The following is a 23,202-nucleotide window of genomic DNA, read 5'->3' on the forward strand; positions in this document are numbered from 1 at the left end:
GGTCGGGCCGGCCTTTGCTCCTTGCAAATCTCTAAGCCCAGATCCTGCTCTGCCCCCGACCCAAGGGTTCTGGGGGACAGGGGCATGGGCTGGGCTGGGCGTCTATAGATTTACGACTCCCACGCGCCGGGGCCCCAGCTCGGCCACCCCAGGCCTTGTAGCTCTCACCTCTCACCTGCACATCCTTCCGGATCTCAGCGTCGCGAGAAGCGGCCATTGCCGAGAAGAGGAAGAGCTGGCTGAAACGGTGGGGGTGCTGAAGGAGGAGCATGCGGGTCGGCGGGCCACTGGGAAAGAAGGGTGCTGAGGAATGGGGCGGGGGGGGGGCACTCTGCAGGTTGGGACAGGGAGTCGAGTGTCTCACAGCGCAGTTCGGGGGAGGGCTGGGGGCGGTCGAGCTCCAGTGTGAGGGCAATCAGGGAAAGGACCTGTGACCTGTCCTGGGGGCCCGGGCAGGGAGGAGAAAGACGCTCCCACTCACTATCTCCTTGGTGTCCAAACGTGCGTCTGACGCAACCAGCCCCGCGCTCCGGAAGCCGCACTCCCAAGTCCCGGAGGGGACTCGCAGGCCTGATCCTTTGTCCGTTGCCCACCTGCCTGCGCTCAGGGGGCCCGTGGCCTGTCCTGGGGCTAGGGAAGCTCACCAGCGGTTCCTGCCCGACGCCCTAGTGCAGCCGATCACCTGTCCTCACAAAGCCTTTCTGGCCCTGCTGGGTCCATTGGCACCTTGGTTGCCTTTAGTCTTTCCAACCAGAAAGAGGGTAGTACTTAATATCTTCCTTTATTGCTCCACTGTGATTTTCATTTTATAAATCTTGTATTCTGACTTAAATGAACACCCACATATATAATGGGTATTGTCCCTTTGGGGAATGAAATCACCTTTTCTTAATCTTTTTTTTTTAAGTCAGATTTATTGAGATATTTTACATTAAGTAAAATTGACCTTTCTTCAGTATACAGTTCTATGAGTTCTGACAAAACTTAGAACAATTCTTTTGCCCAAAAAAGTTTCCTTCTGCCTCTTTGTGGTTAAGTCCCCTCCCTGCCACACACAGCTCCTAACCAACCAGAGGTCTGTTCTCCCTCCCCAGAGTTTTGCCTTTTCCAAAATGTCGTATAAATGGAGTCATACGGTAGTAGCAGTTATCAATCTATGTTTTTTGTTAAATCTTTTTTTAATTTTATTGTTTTAGGTGAAAGTTTACAGCACAAATTAGTTCCTAATTAAAAAATCTATACACAAATTGTTTAGTGACATTGGTTGTAATCCCCGCAATGTGTCAGCACTCTCCCTCTTTCCCTTATCCACCCTGGGTTCTCTGTGTCCATTTGTCGTTTTCCTGTTCCTTCCTACCTTCTTGCCTTTCCCTTTGGGCAGGTGTTATTGTTTTATAATCAAACCCATTGCCATCAAATCTAACCCATAGTGACCCTATAGGCAGAGTAGAACTGCCTGAGTAGAACTGTCCCACAGGGTTTCCAAGGAGCAGCTGGTGGATCTGAACTGCGACCTTTTGGTTAGTAGTCATAGCTCTTAATCACTGTGCCACCAGGGTTCTGTTTGTTTTATAGGCCTGTCTAATCTTTGGTTGAAAGATGAACTTTGGGAGTGGCTTCAGTTCTGAGTTAGCAGTGTGTCTGGGGGCCACAGTCTCGGGGGTTCCTCCAGTCTCTGTCAGACCAATAAGTCTGGTCTTTTTTTGTGTGAATTTGAATTTTGTTCTACATTTTTCTCCCACTCTGTCCAGGACCCTCTACTGTGATCCCTGTCAAAGCAGTTGGTGGTGGTCACCGAGCTCTATCTAGTTCTCGGCTCAAGCTGGTAGAGGCTGTGGTTCATGTGGTCCACTAGTCCTTTGAACAAATATTTTTCTTGTGTCTTTGGTGTTCTTCATTCTCCTTTGCTCCAAACGTGATGGGACCAATAGATGTATCTTAGATGACTGCTCACAAGCTTTTAAGACCCCAGTTCTCAACATATTTTGAGCTGTACTTAGGAAAACACTTGGCTAAGTTCATTTTTACCTCTAGTAATTTTTGGTCAATTCACTTGTATTTTCTAGGTGTTCAGTCATTTTATCTTGCAGACTGTGTATTTATTTACAACTTTTCCTCTGCTGTATTTGTATGTCTTAGTCAGAATCCACTCAATGGCAACAGGTTTGGTTTGGTTATTTCCTATTGTGGTTGTAACAAGCATTTCTATTCATTAGGATAATAAGGAGATCGAAGTGAAAGGCTATCTAAATGGAAGAAGTGGCCTTCTTTACTAAATTATACCCATTTTTCAATCTCATCCGCTAATAATATTCTGTTGTAATCCAGCTGGTAAGTTTTCATCTTTCCTGATGTTAGTTAGTTGTTAAAAACTAATAGGAAGGTGTTGTATGTTTATATTTTTAACAAATTAAATCCACAGAAACAATCCTTGTTGGAATATTTTTATAGGTTGGAATCTTTTCAAGTTCCAGGTATATAAAAATTAGTGTTTTATAGGTAACATTGGTTTTTGGCAATCATAAAATGGTGAAAACATTATTAGTTTCAAAATACTCTCTCCATAAAATTAGTTCCTTTAAAAAAGCAGTTACTTTCTCATTCATTGTTAAAATGTCATCTTTCCCTTAAAGGGACACACTGAGTCAGATGTTAAGGAAATAGCTCTTTTCTACTTGTTCACTTGTGGTTGCTTTATTATATTCTCTTCAATCTGTGGTTTCGTTACAAGAATCATTTGATAATTCTTAAATCCAGGTAACCACACACAGATAAACTGCAATAAAGCAAGCCACTATCAACTTAAATTGAATTATTTCCAGTCTTCCCTCAGGGTATCGGTGTGCAGGGCTGATAGTGGACCAGACTGCTTATGACCATTACTGGTTCTGATTGGTAAGTGCCTCTGCCAGTTTTCTGTTTTGTTTTTACCATCACCCCTTCTAAATGGCAGGTAACTGAATGGACTGGACTCAGTCACTTCCAAGATCCTTTCCTTTTCTAAGTTTTTTCTTTTTCTTTTTTTAGTATTAAGCACTAGAAATGGCAGGGGACATCCTTGTTTCTATTTATAAGGGATTTAGTACCTTACTGTACTGTACTCACCCTACTTGTGATGATGTGAGATGATACAGTTTTCTCTTTCCTTATTAAGTCGACAACTTTCACCTTTCCACTGAAAAGAAGGACTTTATGGCTTCTCTGTGGCATAACCAAATTGCCAGCATCACTACTCTTGCACTTTAGAGCCATTATTAGGTAAAATAAGGGTTACCTGAACAGAAGCACTGACAGTCAATCTGAAAGCAGAGATGGCTACTAAGTGACTAACGGCAGGTGGCCTACACAGCCTGGATACACTGGGCAAAGGGATGATTCAAGCCCCAGGTGGGACGGCATGAGATTTCATCAGGATACTCAGAACCACATGCAATTTAAAACTTATTAACTGTTTATTTCTAGAATCTTCCATTAAATATATTTGGACTGCAATTGACCAAGGGTAGCTGAAACCCCACAAAGCGAAACTGCAGAGAAGTGGGGGACTACTGTATTTTAGTATTATTGTCTTTAAAATGAGTAAATTCAGTACTACTAGGTTTTCATTATTTAATATAACTGTAACCTTTATTTAAATTTTGATTGTGCAATTTACTTTATCAGATACAATGTAAGCAATCACTGCTTTTTCAACATTTGTTCCAACATGAAGAAAATGTACACCATACCTTTATTTTAATTTTATTTTGATTTGAAGTATTTGCATCTTATATACTTACATAATCAGATTTTGTTTTATTTTCTAAATTGGTGAGTCTTTTTTTAAAAGACAAATTGAGTTCATTTACATTTCATAATTATAATAGATGTTTGTGGAATGAAATGTATAAGTGAATTTTCGGATTCTTCACTCCTAATTGTTTTTAACCTTAAGTAAATGTGCACATGTATGAGAGATAAATGCAATCTAATTTGCTTGGTTGACTTGGTGATACATAATATGAATTAAATTGGACTTTTACTTGCTTTCTCTTCTTTCAGTGAAAACACACTATTTTCTGAACTAGATGGTGCCCAGCTACCAGCAATGACAGCCCTGACCGGGAACACAACAGAGAGTCCCTGATGGAGCAGGAGAATAGTGGGATGCAGAACTCAAATTCTAGTAAAAAAAAGACCAGACTTAATGGTCTGACTGAGACTGGAGGGACCCCAGAAGACATGGCTCCCGGACTCTCTGTCAGCCCAAAACAAAAACCATTCCCTAAGCCAACTCTTCAGATAAAGATTAGACTGGACTATAAGACATAAAATGATACTTGTGAAGAGTGTGCTTCTTAGCTCAAATAGATACATGAGACTAAATGGGCAGCTCCTATCCAGAGGTGAGATGAGAAGGTAGAGGGGGACAGGGGCTGGTTGAATGGACACAGGATACCTGGGGTGGAAAGGGGTGTGCTGTCACATTATAGGGAGAGCAACTAGGGTCACATTAACAATGTGTGTATAAATTTTTGTATGAGAAACTAACTTGAACTGTAAACTTTCACTTAAAGCACTATATATATATATAATTATTCACAGAAAGCACTATTTTCTTGTTAGCTTTGTAGTAAGGTATTTCCTCCTCAGCATTAGTAAGAACTGAACTAAAAGAGGATAGAGTCCCATTTTCAAATCAAAGAAAAAATATTCAGATTTGACAACAGATTAGTGGTTATGCCATTTAACAACATGAATCTAATAAACATAGTAAACATCTACAAACATAAGGTCTTCACGACCTTACAGCACAACCCGATACCACAATCATTCACAGTAACTCAGCTACCTTCACATTTGGCAATAATGTCATACAAATGAATGTGCTGATGATAAAGAAAATTACTAAGGGAACCCAAGGCCACTTAATCTTAAGAGTCAAAACAACAAAGACACCCTAGGAATGCAGGTCAAGGCAGGAGGTTGCAGCTGGCCAGATATGATTCCATTAGCCTAGTTCTCATCTAAGCTAAGTTGAAGCTGAATCAAAATTTGCTGCAGCAAATAAAATAAGTATCTCCTCTGAATTACTAGGGAAGAAAGGAAAACAACAGGTATTACCCAGCACTATTCTGTGACCATAAAATTAAAATGTTTCTTGAATACACAATTAAAAAATGGTCTTTGGAAAGAATATTAGCTTTTTCATGTATTCACATTAGAAACTCTGTTTCTGGATTAAAAACATTACTCAGTGTTTGCTTAAGAATCAAATTTAGGCATTATGACTTCCAACATATTAAGAGTTCTACAGGAAAAACTAAGACATCTTTTAATTCTACTTTACTATCAAATTCAACAAAGCAACTTAAAATTTCACTAAGAGCTTGGGTTGGTCTGATTCAAGAAGTGCTTCCAAAATTCAGCCACCTAACTTCTATTCAAGACAAACTGTACATCATCACAAATCTTTTCTAACTTTTAGAGAAGTAGAAAATCGACCCATGGCATGGTAGCTGTTGTAAGGTTTTCTTCATCACCAGGATTTTGCACTGTTACATGCTAGTCTATTTCAACAGGTGATTCAACTGGTCCTGTAGGTCTGACGACTGCTCAACACTAGGGATTAGAGAAAAGGGCTTAGCTAGAATGAGGAATAAAGGTATCTGTTTGTACAAGCTATTTGTACTTTAATGTGTAAGTATTATTGAAGTTAAATAAAAATTTATACTGCTCCATTTGTGTCCCAGACGTGTTTAAACTATAAAGAAAGGTATGCAAAGCAAATTAATAGTGTAAATAATATTGCAAGGGACAAATTTAATTCACTTGAGAAAACCAATGACTTTAGCACATTTACTCGACTTAGTGAATGTTACCAACGTAGAAAGTGTTCTCTATTCCTTAAGGTTGGCCTCTACATCCAGTGACTTTTAGAGAGGCTGTACACAGAAAATTGTGTTACGCATGTGTTTGAAAGGATATACTATACTCATCCCAGAGCAAATGTCACTTTAGGGGCGTATGTCACCCAGAGTTTCGCACTGATCCTGGGCCTATCAGTGTAATTCTCCCCACCTGTTTCAGTTAGTCCTCCACTCCCCTACCCTCAAGGTTACTTACTTCTTCTGAATAGCTTCTTGCCTAAATCAGAAAAGGAAAGAGGAAAATAAACCCAACGAACTAGGAGAAGTTATTTATGTCTAGATACATACAGGCAGAACAAATTTCCAGCTTATGTCACATCCTGTATTGCTGTCAGTCCTAAGATTGTGCTATAGGGGACTGGATTCCTATTTGAGGATAGAGATGAAAATATGTAACCTTAACCTAAAAAAACCAAAAGCTTGTTGCCATGGAGTTGATTCTGACTCATAGCAACCCTACAAGACAGAGTAGAACTGCCCCATACTGTTTCCAAGGCTGTAAATCTCTATGGAAGCAGACTGCCACATTTTTCTCCCACAGAGCAGCTGGTAGGTTCAAACCACCAATCTTTCGATTAGCAGCCAAGCACTTAACTACTGTGCCACCAGGGCTCAACTCTAAACTTAGAAGTGTACTAATACTCTACCAGAGTGAGGCATGTGGTCCAACACATTATATGCATGGCTCAAATTCAGTGTGGGTATGTGAACTCAAGTGATCACATACCTTCTATGTACATACTCAAAGAATAGCCATGACAAACATTAGTTATTTAAATATCAAGAGTTAAATGCCCAACTGTACATTTCTAATAGGCACATGAGTGCCTCAACTACATAAAATATAAACCAAAATGAAGATAAAAAGCAAACCAAATTATAATTTTATCAGAAATTATAATTTTAAAAAAGGGTCTTTATAGTTCAAATTCTCTTGGATGATTTATATGTAGTTAGGCCCGTGTTACATGTGGGAATGCAGGATACAGGTTGCAGTTACATTTAATTGCTTAGTGAACGAGCAGGCTGCCCAGGAGGGACCTCAGGCACAGACAGTCAACAAATGCGGATTAAATGGCCATGAGGTACCAAGCACTGGACTAGCATGGTCCTGGTATAATCCCTGCTCTTATATGAAGCCGTCAAACAAACAGAGAGGTTTACAAAAGGTGGCTCCTGCTCTCACTCTCACTCCCTAGCCTAACCTTGTCTGGAGTCTCAGGCATCTTCTCCACAGAGGGGACTTTACTCCCACCCCACTCCTACGTCCATAGGAAAATGCTCTAAAGCACAAATGCAATGAGAAGCAGGCTGGGGATAATGATTTTGCAGGCTGGGGATAGTGATCTGGAGAGATCATACTCACTGGTACTGAAGGTGTGTTGTTATTATTGCCATTTTCCTTAAACTCTGCATAAAAAAAAAAAAAAAAGAGCATAGAACATTCCACTTCTCTGTGGCTACACATACTATGTACACAAAACCCAAGTCATAAAAGAAACTGTTTCTTACATCTTCTGAGTGCAAGATGGCATCTTCCTGTAGTACCATGTTTCGAGCTGCCTGACCGAGCAGCTGGAAGACAAAAATAAAATGGTAATAAACAAAATTTTCAAATTTCCTATAATGTCTCTGCAGCTGTTACACACCACCCAATCCCCTCCTCCACTTCCTCACCCCTTACAACCATAATCACTCAAAACATAATGGAGGGTAATTTTCCATTTGTTCATGCTGAAAATCTACTTCACTGGCACTATGGCGATCCTGGCGTGGGCTTGACGTCTGTTCCAAAGGCCACCGCCTGAGAAATCACTAAGTGCTCCGTAACTGCTGAGGTCTCTACATAACTTAGTAATGAAGAGGAGAAGTCTGTGAAGAAGACTTTGGCTCCATACATCCAGTGACAGAACCTAACTTCTAATTCCTTAAAGGCAAATTTGAGATTTGGGTGGTTGGAGAGGAGTGCTGTTGTTAGTTGCCATTGAGTCAACTCCAAGTCATGGTGATCCCATGTGTGCAAAGAACTGCTCCACAGGGTTTTCAAGGCTGTGATCTTTCAGAAGCAGATCGCCAGGTCTATCTTCCGAAGCATCCCTGGGTGAGTTCAGCCCAATAACCTTTTGGCTAATAGTCTAGCGCTTAATCATCTGCACCACCCACGCAGAGGAGTGAGGGAGAAGGACTCACGGCAGGACTGAAAAAGAGGATCGCAGCTGTTTAAAAATGAAATGAGAGACATACGGGGAGAAAAAAAAAGGTATAAGAAGAAGGTCAGGTCTCCTGTGGGAAACCACTAACTTGAAGCCAGATGAGGCTGGGGAAGAGAAAAGAAAGAAGAAATATGAAAGCAGATTTTAATGAGTTCACTGATAGCTGGGCCCTGAGATCAAGAAAAGGGTATCAACCATGGTTTCAGGGGACATCTAGGTCAATTGGCATAACACAGTTTATTAAGAAAATGTTCTGCATCCCACTTTGGTGAGTGGCATCTGGGGTCTTAAAAGCTAGCAAGCAGCCATCAAAGATGCATCAATTGGTCCTAACCCACCTGGAGCAAAAGAGAACGAAGAACATCAGAGACATAAGGAAAATACGAGCCCAAGAGACAGAAAGGGCCACATACACCAGAGACTCCATCAGCCTGAGACCGAAAAAACTAGAAGGTGCCCACCTATGACCACCAATGACTGTCCTGACTGGGAACACAACAGACAGTCCCTGATGGTGCAGGAGAAAAATGGGGTACAGAACTCAAATTCTAGTAAAAAAGACCAGACTTAATGGTCTGACTGAGACTGGGGGGATCCCAGAGGACATGGTCCCTGGGCCCCTGGACTCTCTGTTAGCCCAAATCTAAAACCATGTCTGAAGCCAACTCTTCAAACAAAGATTAGACTGGACTATAAGACATAAAATGATAATGGTGATTAGTGTGCTTCATAGCTCAAGTAGACCCATGAGACTAAGTGGGCAGCTCCTGTCTGGAGGTGAGATGAGAAGGTGGGGGGTGGGGGGGACAGGAGCTGGTTGAATGGGCATAGGTAATACATGGTGGAGAGGAAGAGTGTGCTGTCACATTACAGGGAGAGCAACTAGGGTCACATAACAATGTGTGTATAAGTTTTGTATCAGAAACTGACTTGAATTGTAAATTTTCACTTAAAGCACAATTTAAAAAATTTCGAAGAGGATAATTCTCAAAAAAGAAAAGGGAATCGGAAAAGGAGCTCTGATTCAGCTGGGTGGCTTGTGATGAGGCAAGGAGAGGTCAATAGGGGCTTCTGGTCTAACACTACACCCTGCTCTTGGCATATATAAATTTAATTCTACTACAGAAGAAGCCTATGTGAAAAATATATAAAGAAGAGGAAGGAGCAAGCCACATCAGGGCAGATAACGATGGCACAGTGACCTTTTGGTCACTTAATCCACCTAGTATATAAGAGGTAGTGTTCAAGATGGTGGGTCTAGAACCAGTCTGCCTAGGTTTGAATCCTAGCTCTACCACTTCCTAGCTAATATGTGATCCTGAACAACTTAAATTCCTCTCTGTATTCTCTATGTAAGTAAAGCACTTCCTTTATTAGTGATTGTAAAGAGTTAATGAATTAAACTGGATAAAACACAGCACATAGTAAACACTCGATAAATTTGTTACATGAATATGGAGCCCTGGTGGCGCAGTGATTAAGAGCTTGGCTGCTAACCAAAGCGGCAGTTGGAATCCACCAGCTGCTCCTTGGAAACCCTATGGGGCAGATCTACTCTGTCCTATAGGGTCGCTATGAGTCGGCATTGACTCAACAGCAATGGGTTTGGTTTGGTTTATGATGACTATAGATTTGCAATACATACTAGAGGTTAATAATGAACACCATCTTTTTTTTAATTATATTTTTTTCCTTGATTTGAAGCTGATTTTTTTTTTAATATTTTATCGTGATCCTGGAGAAAATTTACATAGAAAATTAGGTTCCCATTTAACAATTTCTATACTTTATATTCGGAAACCCTGGTGGTATAGTAGTTAAGGGCTACTGCTGCTAAACTAAAGGATGGCAGTTTGAATCCACCAGGCGCTCCTTGGAAGCCCTATAGTGCAGTTCCGCTCTGTCCTATAGGTTTGCTGAGTCAAAATTGACTTGACAGCAATGGGTTTTTTTATACATATTATTCAGTGATATTAGTTATACTTTTCACAATATGTCAACATTCTCATTATTTCCATTCTAGTTGCTCTCTTTCCATTAATCTAGCTTCTTTGTCCCCCCTTACCTTCTCATCTTTGGTCTAGTGTAAACATTGACTGTTAGGTCTCATTTAGATGATCCTTTAGAGGACCATAGTGCTCATGGGTGATATTTTATGAGCCGCTATGTCTTTTGGCTGATAGGTGACCTCTGGGAGTGTTTGAGTTCCAAATTTAAAGATTATCCCAGGGTAATAACCTCGGGGGTTCCGCTAGCCTGCACTGGTCCAGTAAGTCTGGCCTTTTTTAGGAATTTGATTTCTGTTCTACATTTTTCTCCCATTCTATCTGGGACCTTCTATTGTGTCCCTGGTCAGAATGGTCAGTGATGGTAGCCAGACTTCATCTAGTTCTTCTGGTCTCAAGGTGGGTGAGGCTGTGGTTTGTATAGATTATTAGTCCTGTAGACTAGTTTCATCTTTGAGTATTTGGATGCCTTCTTTCCCTTTTGCTCCTGAAGCACAGGGTCCAATAGTTGTATCTTAGAGGGTCACTTGTAAGCTTTTAAGGCCCCAGGTGCTACTCACCAAACTAGGATGTAGAACATTATCTTTATGAACTATGTTATACCCAGTGACCAAGTTGCCCTACAAGATTATATTTTTATACCTGCTTCTCTTCAAAAACAATTTAAGGCAATTCATAGCAAACTATATGTATATATGTATGTGGGGCAGTGGTGGTTCAGTGGTGGAATTCTCATCTTCTATGTGGAAGACCCAGGTTCAATTCTTGGCCAATGCACCTCAAGTACAGCCACCACGCACCTGTCAGTGGCGGCTTGCATGTTGCTATGATGCTAACATGTTTCAGAGAAGCTTCCAGACTGAGACAGACTAGGAAGAAAGGCCTGGTGATCTACTTCTGAAAAATCAGCCATGAAAACCCTATGGATCACAATGGTGATCACAACATGTATATATGTGCATATATGTGTGAAACACACATATATACATGCATGTATATACTTTTAAACAGACATAAAATCTAAAGAGTCATGAAATAAATGTCTACCACTAAAGCTGAAATAGAAACTTCTATGCAACCAAGGCAAAACATGAAACACAAGGAGTCACATAATTCTTATCACTTGATAAAAGATAACATAACCATTCCTCAGAAGAGACAAACGTTCCTCTGACACTGAATCCTAAAAAGAGTGTATCATGTGAGACCTCACACAAAGCATATTTGGGATGACCAAGTCAGTGACTTCAACAATAGAGTTATAGTAAATGCAAGCACCTTCTTCATATAGTTGTTTCTTGAGCCACTATCAATAACAGCTAAGGACATGACAATAAAGTTAATTCTATAAAGATAATTATATTGAGCCCAAAGCTAATATGAGTAAAGTTGCTACGAACATTCAGACACATGTCTTTGGATGGACATGTGTCTTCCTGGGTAAATATCTACGAGTGGAATAATTGAGTCATTTTGTTCATTCATTCACCTGTTAATGGGCATTTGGATTGTTTTCAGTTTGGAAATACCATAAATAAAGATGCTTGGAACATGTACAAGTCTTTATGTGGACATACACTTTCATTTCTCTTGGATAAATACCTAAAAATGCAATGGCTGGGTCTTTTTTGGTTAAAAACAGGGTGTAAATATACAGTTCTTTCTGATGAGAAAAGCCAGAAGGAATGAGAGGGGGAAATCAGGAGGAAGGATATGGCTAATCTAAGAAATGAAAAACCAACAATGTGGACAAAATGACAAGTCAAGAAAGAATAAATCCAGAAATAACGATGTGGAAAGAATTAGGAATACTGAGGGCAAACTATGCGGACTTTGGGAGGTGAAAGGGACCGATCGTCACCATAGAAAACCCCAAAAAACGACTGATAAATTGATTAGGACTACTATCTCATCCACCGTCCCCTTTAAAGCACTGATTCTCATCATCTCGTTTCTCTCCGCCCTACCCTACTCCTAAAAAGCCTGGTGCTGCAATGGCTAAGAGCTCAGCTGCCAGCTGAAAGGGCAGCGGTTCTAACCCACCAGCAGCTCTGAGACAGAAAAGATCTGGTGCTCTGCTCCCGTAAAGATTCTTTTTAATGTTTTAAACAAAAAAACCGTTGCCATCCAGTCTATTCCGACTCATAGCGACCCTACAAATTACAGCCTAGGAAACCCTATGGGGCAGTTCTACTCTGTACTATAGGGTCGCTAGAGTCCGAATGGACTAGACGGCAACCACCCACCTCTAGTCCTATGGGGAGGCGGAGGGAGGCGGGCTGCGCTGTGGTTACAGCGCTGGGCTGCTGACTGTAAGGTCAGTGAGCTCGACACCCACCCGTTCTGGGGGAGAAAGATGTGGCAGCCTGCTTCCATAATGATTTACAGCCTTGAAAACTCCACGGGGAAGTTCTACTCTGTCCTATAGGGTCGCTAAGAGTCGGAATCCACTCAACGGCAGTGAATTTTTTTTGGTTTAGTCCTAACCGGAGACTACACGCCCCAGAATGCAACCCGCGCCCTCTGCGAAGCGTTAACTCTCGGAGACAAGGTCACAGCCTACAACTCCCAGGATGCAACGCGACGCTATGGCTCACAGCCAAGAAAGGGGTATTAGTCTCGGAGAGCCCATTTTCACCTCACCTCGGAGCTCCGGGAGCCCTTCAGCACCTGTTTGGTGAGCGCGATCACGTCAGTACCACAGGTGTTCACCTTCTCGGTGAGAAGCCCTTTCACGGACTGACCGAAGCGAGCTTGAGAATCCGGTGCCCCAGTCGCCATCGCCTTAGCTGGCGAACGCCTCCGCACTGATGATGGCGAGTCGCCGGAGCCAAAAGAGGTTAATGCGGAAGAAAAAGAGGACGCACTTTTTTCCAATCGTGGGAAAAAGAAAGGACGCCTGCGCTTAACGGAGGATGCTCTTTGCCAACTTTAAATAAATTTAAAATACGCAGTTGAGGGCCCAGGCAAACGTCTCTAGAGGAGAAGGAGGACTATTTCAGTCAATCCCTAGTTTAGGATTAGAAGACCTGGATTACACTTCCAATTTTGATACTAAGCAGCAGAGTGACAGCAAGTTACTGAACCTGTGTCTCAAGCTCCTCATCTGTAAAATAGAATAATGCTAAAGTCTCCAAAGGGTTATGAGGACGAATTAAGTTCATTCTGTTCAATATTAACAAACATTTCATGAATTAAATGCCAAACACTGTGCTAGGTTGGGGATAGAGAAAGAAATGAGATACATCCAGCCCTTGTCTCCAATGAGCTGCCAGGCTAAGACAGACAAGCGCGTAAACAAATGAACTAGGAAGAACAACCCAATAAAAAAATGGGCAAAGGATACAAACAGGCAAGTCAAGGAAAAAGAAATTCGAATGGCTAATAAATGTAAAAAGTGCTCAGCATCACTCACAATTTTTAATGGCAAATAATCTCTTTATGAGATACAAACTGATTATCACCTTGGAAGTGAATAAATATGTAAAATGTTTCTTGTAGTTCCGTGTCTTTTTTTGAATAATGCACAAGAAAGATGGGAATGGCATTATATTGCAAATTTTGTTCAAAATTAACCTGTACTCACTCTCAACCTTATTTTCTTACCCAAATGTCTAGACCAAATGTCTCTGTTGATTCATTTAATTCTTGTTCTTAATCATCTTTCTTGAGGTATAATTTATGTACAGTAACTGCATTCTTTTAAGGTGTACAATTTGATGAGTGTGACAGATGTATACACCTGTGAACTACCACCTCTATTAAGACACAGAATATTTTCCTCAGAAGTTTCCAAGTGCCCCATCTCTCCTACCCGCCACCCCAGGCAACAACTAATCTGCTTTCTGGTACTATAGATTAATTTGCATTTCTAGAGTGTTATATAAATGGAATCATACGGGAAGTACTCTTTTTTTGTCTGGTCTCTTTCAACATAATGATTCCGAGAGTCATCTATGTTGTACGTACCACTAGTCTGTTCCTTCTTATTTTTTTTCCAGTTGCTATCAAGTTGAGTCCGACTCACGGCAACTCCATGTGCGTCAGAGTAGTCCATGGGGTTTTTTTCATGAGCTGAATTTTTGCAAGTAGATCATCAGGCCTTTCTTCTAAAGTATCTCTGGTTAGACTCGAACTGGCAACCTTTTGGTTAGCAGCTGTCTTAGTCATCTAGTGCTGCTATAACAGAAATACCACAAGTGGATGGCTTTAACAAAAGAGAAATTTATTCTCTCACAGTCTAGTAGGTTACAAGTCTAAATTCAGGCTGTCGGCTCCAGGGGAAGGCTTTCTCTCTCTGTTGCCTCTGGAGAAAGGTCCTTGTCATCATTTTGTTTTTCTACTCACCTGTTGATGCACACTGGGTTGTTTCCACTTTGGGGCTATTATGAATAAAGTTGTTATAAACATTCATATACAAGCCTTTATGTGGGATGTTTTTATTTCACTTGGGTCAATATGTAGGAGTGGAATTGCTGGGTCATATGGTAAGTATTTGTCTAACTTTTCAAGAAACTGTCAAACCATTTTTCAAAGTAGATTACCATTTTCCATTCCAAACAGCAGTGTATGGAACGCCAGTTGTTCCACATCCACAAATATAGGAAAAGATTGATTATTCTACCTAGAGTGGAGAAGGAGAGTATTGACACATCACAGAAATTCCAACCAATGTCAACAAAACAACTGGTATATTAATTGTTGAATGAGAAACTAATTTGCTCTGTAAACTTTCACCTAAAGCACAATTAAAAAAACAAGTATTTTCTAATCATTAGTTCATTCTCTATTTTGAGAATGAACATAATTCATATTAATAAAAAATTGTCTAGTTCTTTGTCTTCTAAAAAAAGGATATTATATTTAAAAAAAAAAAAAAAAAAAAGATTGCTTGTTCTGTAGCCATGATAACAAATAGGCACCTGTGGTAGACAGACTCTTAAGGTGGCCTCCATGATCCTCACCTCCTGGTGTTTATGCCCCTCTGTGGTCCTCTACCCTTGAAAGTGGACAGGACCCGTGACTTGCTTCTAATAGTATACAGCAAAAGTGATGGGGGTACGTGATTACATGCACATGATTATGTGATTATATCATATAAGACTGTAAAGTTCATTTAGCTGGAGTCTCTCCCTTGTTGGCTATGAGGAAGCAAGCAGCCATTTTGGGGAACCGCATGTGACAAGGAACTGTTCTATGGTAAAAACACCATAAAGTTATAGTAAAGCAAAAAGAAAGGTTTTATTTGGCATGTGTTCAAAGAGGCAAAAGTAGGAAAGAGACAAGCATGCTGCTAGAGCCATGTCTATCCAAGTCCAAGGAATATTACAGAACAGACAAAAGTGGGAAAACAGACAAGCATGCTGCCACAGCCATGCCTGCCTAAGTCCAAGGAAATACTACAGAATCATCAGTATATTAACATTACAAATGGGTAAAATCATTGAAAACATCACCGTTTCACAGATTGGCTGAAAACTGCTAAATCACTGCGATTCTACATTTTGATTTTCTTAATAATCATTGGTACAGGTTTCAGTAAGGACAGTCAGGAGTGTCTTCACTGGTCCAACAAATCTAGTTGAACTGCTGACCTTTTGGCTACCAGCCGTAGCTCTTAACCACTAAACCACCAGGGTTTCCCAACAAATCTTACTACTCACTAAATGCTAACAGAAAAAGATAAGAGTGGAAAATATGTGGGTCTTTTGTGTTGTTTATGATTTGTTTACGTGAAAGATTCCCTAAAGATTGCCCTAAAACAAAGAAAAAACCAGTGCCGTCAAGTCGATTCCGACTCAAAGATTGTCCTAGCTATTGTTTTTTACCTCAGGGCCCCGTCGGATGTGTCCTTCTGAGTGCTTGTGGATCCAGCTGGATCACATTCTTTACACTCAAGGACAGGGAATAATGGCTCTAGTATTATTTCCTAAATCAGAACTACAAACAGCACTTAGTCAGTGAGGGCTGAAGTTCCAGATGACAGCCAGCAAAAAAAATGGAAGCACTTAGTCCTACAACCACAAGGAACTGAATGCTGCTAACAACCAGGTGAGCGGGGAAACAAGGCCTTTTCCAGTAGAGCCTCCAGATGAGAACCCAGCCCTGGCCAACTTCTTGATTGCAGCTGTTTGAGACCCTAAGGAGATAACCTCCTAAAGTAGTGCTCGGATTCCTGAGTCGCAAAAACTATCAGATAATAAATATGTGTTGTTTTAAGCTGCAAAATTTGTGGTGCTGTTGTTATACAACAATAGAAAACTAATACACCTCCAGAACTGGTTTTAAATCTGTTTAGTCAATCAAAGACAACTTGCCTCAGTAAACATCCTTTTGGAAACCAATCAGGATCTGACCCTTGCTTCTGAAAGTCAGCCAGTCAGGGACAGATCTGCTGCAATAATCATACCGCAGAGTGCCAAACAATCAACAAAAACCTCATCCAAGTAACCAGGCTTCTACAAATGGTATCAACCTGGTTATGACCATTTACCTCTGAACTCAGCACTTCTCAAAAACCCAATTGTTATAGATTGAATTGTGTCTCCCCAAAATATGTGTTGAAAATCCTAACCTCTATGCCTGTGTTGGAGCTCTGATGGTCCACTGGTTAAGAGCTTGACTGCTAACCAAAAGGGTGGCCATTCGAATCCACCAGCTACTCCTTGGAAACCCTATGGGGCAGTTCTTTTCTTTCCTTTAGGGTCCCTATGAGTTGGAAGTGACTTGATGGCAATCGGTTTTTGGTTTCTATACCTGTGGTTATAATCCCATTTAGGAACGGGTTGTTCTTTTATTATGTTAATTAGACAGGATAGGGTGATCTTGAGTTGATCTCTTTTGAGACATAAAAGAGAGTAAACAAGCAAACTAAGAACCACAGACAATTCAAAATGTAGGACAGTTTCTAGCCAACCTATGAAAAGGTGAAGCTTTCAATGGTTTTGTCCATTTGTAATGTTAATATATATACTGATGACTCGGTAACTTTCATTGGACTTGGGCAGATGTGGCTGTGGCAGCATGCTTGTCCGTTTTCCCACTTCTGTCTATTCTGTTAATATTTCTTCGCAATCGGGCAGACTTGGCTCTAGCAGCATGTTTGTCCACTTCCTGCTGTTGTCTTTTTGAATATATGCTGAATAAAACTTTCTTTTTGTTTTACTAAACTTTGTAATGTTTTTCCCCTACAACAACCTTAAATATACTAGTTCCTCCAATTGGAAAGTAAAGTATCGAGATAGGCAGAACAGATTGAGAGGAAACTTTTAAAAAAGTACTGTGCTAACGTCATCTCTCTCGAGTCAACAGTTCTGAGAATAAAGAAACGGATTCGGTGAGACTCATAAAGCTTTGTTTCCGCCCCTCCTGGTATGACAAACAGCCCCGACCTCTGTGTAACGTATAGACCATAATGAGTGCTGCCAGCCTTCCCAGAAGCCTTTGTCACGGATTCCATCTCACTGGCAGAGTGCTCACACAGATAAGGGACTAAAGAGCCACGTGGGACTGCTGATACCAAAAAAGGAATTATCTGAAATCCCAGCTGCTGATTCGCTATTACCCCACTTCCTTTTCTTAGCGAACAATAAAAGCACAAGACAAAGACTTGTGTGCGGGAGCAGTCTGTAGGAGTGCTGTACCCTCTGTGGCTCCCCTACTTCTTTCAAATAAAGATTTTTCTAGCGAGCCAGTCAAGTCTCCCCGAGTAATTATTTCTTGCGGGTCAGACAAGAGCCCTTGGAGGGGAGGTCCCTAAAGACCCCAAACTATAACAGTATCTACTGATGCTTTTATTTTTAACATTGTGATCCTTTGATGAGAAACTATATCATAAAACAGGTACAGAGCTACCACTTCTCCCTGCAAATTTGGCAGAACAGAGTTCTATATTCTAGGTTTTCTCTGAATCACAAAAGTAAACCTAGGGAGGAATGCCACGGGGTTTGGACAGTGTTTTGCTTAGACCAATATTTACCTTCGTTGCACAAGTGTTATCTTGTGGGTGTCAGGTAGCCTAGTACTCTAGCCTGTCTCGCAACCACCTTATCCTGTCAAGGTGGGAGTCACTCGTGATGAGTGCCAGCTGCCACCCTAATCGCTTTCACTGGTGGACTCGTGCCTGAATTTCTGCGGCTTACACGGGCTCAGAGCTCTTTGAAAATAGACTTACTTCTCTAACGTTTCCAACACCCAAATCCAGATCACCAAAGATTACTAGATAAAAAAGATACCACTCTTAATACAAACAATCAAGCAAAAATCTAAGGAAGAGTCTCCTTAATCAGTTTTTCAAACAAATATGCCCAAGAAAACATGAGAAAAATAACAAAAGACCCATTTTCTGGGAGCACTCAGCCTTTGGGTGTCAAACGGAAGTGGGGTGCAAATGTTTGAGTGCAAAAGATAGGACCTCTCTTTTTGCCAGCTTCTGTTCTGCAGCCCAGGTCTCCTTGAGGTCCACTGGATTCGTGGTTTTAGAATCTCTCGAGCAACTAAATCATGTAGGGTGAAAACACCACAAAGTTTAGTAAAGCAAAAAGAAAGGTTTTATTCGGCATATGTTCAAAGAGGCAAAAGTGGAAAGCGGACAAGCATGCTGCCAGAGCCGTGTCTTTCCGAGTCTCTGTTCCCAGCTCTTAAGGCTGCAGCTTAGCGGGCTACATTTTGGGATCCCTTGAACATTCTCCATTCTCTAGATACACACACTTACACAAGCTAATCCAGCGCACCAATTCAACAGGTAGCTGAGCCTTTTATGCCCTCAGCAGTCAATTCCTCCCACTTCTTGGGACTCTTTTAAGGCTTTACCTAGGCATTTAACCAAACAACCCAGGTGTGTTTCATGTCTCTCACAGAGCCATCATTTGGGTCCTTAGAGGGGATTGGCTTTCAGAGCTGCTCTAAGGTCTCTAGGAGAAATCTGGTGCCGCCAAACATCGGAGCTGTTATGTTTTTCGATCCCCCCTGGAACTGAGCAGACAGCCCCTGCCTGGCTCACCAGAAACGTTACTGGGTAGAAACCTCAGGTTCTTACTTGACATTACTCGTGTTGGCCATTAAACAAGAGACTGAGGTAGGAGAACAGAGGGCACATTTATTTCATTGTGCAAGGAAATGGAGTCAGTCAGTGCTTACTGCTGCCAAGATTGCTCACCAAGGGCAGGCAGGCAGGTTACTTTTAAAAGAGATTAGAAGTAGAGAGTTCATACAAGTTACATCAGCCACATTCTTAACCATACTATGCAGGTGCAATGGGGTTTACATATAACCTTTGAGCAAAAGTAGGGTTCTAATACAAAGCTTGCAGGGGGAGCCCAGCAAAGGAAGGGATTTTGCAATATAACACTGTATGAGAGGAAGCCAGGTAAAGGATACAGCACCGTGGGGGTTCTGTCTCACAAGAATTTATAACCAAATAGGTTTTTGTCAAGATCATTAGATTCAGGTCTTTGTATAAGGTAATCAGGCCTAGATCACTGTATTAAGCAATTAGGCCTTTTGATAGGAGATTCTCCATATAGTTACTACATCTAGGTCTTTGTATATAAGGTTATTTGACAATTTGTCTTGGAAAATTTTTTTTAATTGTCTTTTAAGTGAAAGTTTACACTTAAGTTAGTTTCTCATACGAAAATTTATACACACATTGTTATGTGACCCTAGTTGCTCTCTCTGTAATGTGACAGCACACTCCCCCTTTCGACCCCAGATTTCCTATGTCCATTCAACCAGCACCGGTCCCTTTCTGCCTTCTCACCTCGCCTCCAGACAGGAGCTACCCATTTAGTCTCATGATTTGAGCTAAGAAGTACACTCTTATGTATCATTTTATGTTTTATAGTCGAGTCTAATCTTTGTCTGAAGAATTGGCTTCGGGAATGGTCTCAGTTTGGGGCTAACAGAGATTCCAGGGACCACGTCTTCCAGGGTCCCTCCAGTCTCAGTCAGACCGTTAAGTCTGGTCTTTTTACTAAAATTTGAGTTCTGCACCTCACTTTTCTTTTGTTCCTTCAGGGACTCTCTGTTGTGTTCCCTTTTAGGGCAGTCATTGGTGGTAGTCGGGCACCATCTAGTTCTTCTGGTCTCGGGCTGATGGAGTCTCTGGTTTATGTGGCCCTTTTTGTTTCCTGGGCTAATATTTTCCTTGTATCTTTGGTTTCTTCATTCTCCTTTGCTCCAGGTAGGTTGGGACCAGTTGATGCATCTTAGACAGCTACTTGCTTTCTTTTAAGACCCCAGAAGTCACTCATCAAAGTGGGATGCAGAAAATTTTCCTATTAAACTTTGTTATACCAATTGACCTAGATGTCCCCTGAAACCATGGACCCCAGACCCCCGCCCCTGCTACTCTGTCCCTTGAATGTTTGATTTTTAGGAGCTTCAAGTTATCGAGTTTCTCTTCTGGTGTTTGTGCAGTGTTAGTTATGGGTTTTATTCTGTTTATGTCATGTATTAGGGCTCCTAGCATTGTCCCTATTTTTTCTTCCATGATCTTTATCGTTTTGGATTTTATATTTAAGTCTTTCAGCCATTTTGAGTTAGTTTTTGTGCATGGTGTGAGGTATGGGTCTTGTTTCATTTTTTTGCAGATATATATCCAGTTATGCCAGCACCATTTGTTAAACAGACTGTCATTCCCCCATTTAACAGTGTGACCCCAAATACTCCCCAGCATGTTTTTCTTATTTCAAAACAGGCAACTGAGAGCTTGACATTATTAATGCCATGATGAACCTGTAAGTTTTTCTCCTTCCTCTGCTTGTCCCCTCCTTCACATACCTCTGTTAACGACTTTGTTTTGACCAGATGTTAATGAGTTCCTTCTTTGTTTTAAACTGAGGCAAATAACCTTTCCTCATGTCCGACCACCTGTGGCATACAACCCCCATAAGAAAGTTGGAGCCCAGGTATCAGATATGTATATCTTTAGCCTAATAAAGCGATGTCTGGCAGGTATCTTTTGTCACTATCCTGTAATGAATGAACCCTCTTGAGCGTATCTCTGGCCAATTAACTACAAAGATATTTCTGTTGTAAAATTCTATATAAGCTCTAATGTCAGATTGCTCTTTGGGACTCCACAGAGACAGCCTGTGTTGCTGCTGGTCCCTGGTGATATATGCATCTCCTGAATAAGCTTTCTCACTCTTTCTGACTTGGAGTATGTTTTATTTGCCTGCCTACTCCAGGGCACGGACCCTAATCAGGTAACAAATTTTTGGTGCCCAACGTGGGGCTCAAATTATTCAGGCCCTGGTTCTGTCTCCCTAAGGACTGAGCCCCTGGGATGGACCTGGGAAGAGAGAAGGTGCACCCCTCCTTAAATTGGGGAGGTTTCTCAACCTGTGGTGGCCCAGAGGTCTGGCGACGGGGGAGGACTCTATGGCAGCAAGCTCCAGACAGAGGGAGAAAGTTTCTGTTGGCCAAGGTAGGTAACAGGTGGTAAATCCTCTGTAAAAGCCACAGGGACGTTGGTTCTCATAGACTCCCTCCAAGAACGGGTGACTAGGTCCCGTAAGGTTGGACGAGAGACCAGTGAGGTTCCCCGTTGCTACTGGGTACCCAGGAGGTAAGGTTCCGGCTGAGAGTCCACTAAGAACTGGACTTATTCAGGATGGGATTCCCTAACTAGGAGATGTCTTAATATTTTGCGTAATCAAGTGTGGTCTGTAAATGGTTCTACAGATTTGGGTACTAATATGAAGCTTGATCTGTTCTGTACTGGAACTGACAAGTGAGATGAAAAGCTGTATGTAAAATGTTTTATGACTTTATGGCATAGAAAAAGGATAAAGCCTCTGTTTTAGCCCCTCTTGTGCAGGCGAACGATGATGATGAGATAAGAGATGAAGAACCTGAGGATGTTCTTATTCTCCCACCTAGAAAAACCCCATTTGTGTCCCCTCCCGGGTGGTATCAAAAAATGAGAATGGGAAGGTGCTGAAAGGAAGGACGTGGGACAGATATGGTCTCCCCACCCCACACTAGCAGTGGGGTACAATTCGGCCCAGTTCCCCTGGGAGGGCTTTACCTACTCCAGGAAGTGCCAGTCCCCACTGCAGAAAGCCCACTTCAGATAATGTGAGTCCATAATCCGTTCCTGGCATCTGAACACACTTAAGGTCTTTACTAACAGAGATCAGGTAAAAGAGGTCGAGAAAAAGAAAAGACCAGGACATGAAGAAACAGGCCGATCTACTGGCCGCTGTTCCAGGAGCATCTGGAGGAAGACAATGAGATCAAGGTAAGGACAGGCCCTGACTAAAAGAAAAACCGAAGTGCATTTTGCAAAGACGAGGGACACCGAAAACAAATGAGTGGCCCAAAAAGAAGAATGGAAAAGGGACAGGCAAGATTGAAAGGGGGGAGAAGCTCTTTCAAAGAACTATGAAAGAGCAGGAGGAGGATAGCCAGTAGACTTTTTGGTTAATACCAGAGCAGCCTTCTCAGTACTCACCCAGAAGCCAAAAGGGACTGCCTTGACCAGCAATACTCAAGTTGTAACTGGAAAAGAGGTGACTAAATCCTTTTTGCAGCCAGTAGACTGTGAAATAAGAGAAACTAAGCTATCCTGCCAATTTCTATACATGCCCAAATGCTCGGTCCCCCTTTTCGTGACAAGATTACCTAAGTAAAGTACATGCTGAAATCTCTTGATAAAAAAGGCCTGTCTATCAAAAAAAAAAAAAAGTTTTTTTTTTTTTTTTTTTATCACAGTACCACCAGCGAATACCTGGAATGTGGAAACAGCTCCCAGCACTCACCCAAACAGTGCTATCCCACAGTTCAAAGAGTGGTTGATGCTGTGACCCCATGGGTTTGGGCCAGTGGCTGGCCAGGACAAGCTCAGACTGTCTTCCCTGTGACTGTGGAGCTGTTACTCAACTTCGTGCCTCCTCGGATTAAACGAATTGAGGCTCACCTGGGGCTGCAAAAAAAAAAAAAAAAAATTTTTTTTTGGGGGGTCTGCAGGGACTGATCACTGGATACCTACTGTGAGGACTGTTACTGGAGTGCGATCCCCATTCAACACTCCTGTTCTCCCAGTGAAGAAGACATCGACCGGTGAGT

The 23,202-nt window shown here is 41.6% G+C and overlaps 2 protein-coding genes across 6 annotated transcripts in view; both read right to left on the reverse strand.

The window, feature by feature from the left end:
• Positions 1 to 723, reverse strand: part of AS3MT (arsenite methyltransferase) — a 28,312-nt gene extending 27,589 nt beyond the window's left edge. For all 5 annotated transcript variants that reach the window (XM_064269371.1, XM_064269373.1, XM_003409145.4 and 2 more), the window contains exon 1: positions 176 to 723. In XM_064269371.1, the coding sequence (XP_064125441.1) occupies positions 176 to 271 (96 nt within the window). In that variant the 5' untranslated portion in view covers positions 272 to 723. The remainder of the gene's footprint in view (positions 1 to 175) is intronic.
• Positions 724 to 853: 130 nt separating this feature from the next.
• Positions 854 to 12,980, reverse strand: BORCS7 (BLOC-1 related complex subunit 7). Its single transcript, XM_003409146.4, has 5 exons — positions 12,772 to 12,980; positions 7,422 to 7,484; positions 7,276 to 7,319; positions 6,106 to 6,126; positions 854 to 5,601 (listed from the first exon to the last, which is right to left on the reverse strand). Exons 1-5 carry the CDS (start codon positions 12,907 to 12,909, stop codon positions 5,550 to 5,552), a joined length of 318 nt encoding a protein of 105 aa, XP_003409194.1. The 5' UTR covers positions 12,910 to 12,980; the 3' UTR covers positions 854 to 5,549.
• Positions 12,981 to 23,202: the final 10,222 nt, after the last annotated feature.

This window comes from Loxodonta africana, chromosome 16, assembly GCF_030014295.1.
Source record: "Loxodonta africana isolate mLoxAfr1 chromosome 16, mLoxAfr1.hap2, whole genome shotgun sequence".
NCBI lineage: Eukaryota > Metazoa > Chordata > Mammalia > Proboscidea > Elephantidae > Loxodonta > Loxodonta africana.

Coding starts and splice junctions, on each gene's coding strand:
- BORCS7 (XM_003409146.4), bottom strand. CDS start 12,909: ATGGCGACTGGGGCACCGGATTCTCAAGCTCGCTTCGGTCAGTCCGTG. Junction 7,485..12,771: donor AGGGCTCCCGGAGCTCCGAG/GTGAGGTGAAAA, acceptor TTTGTCTTCCAG/CTGCTCGGTCAGGCAGCTCG. Junction 5,602..6,105: donor CAAGAAGCTATTCAGAAGAA/GTAAGTAACCTT, acceptor TCTAATCCCTAG/TGTTGAGCAGTCGTCAGACC.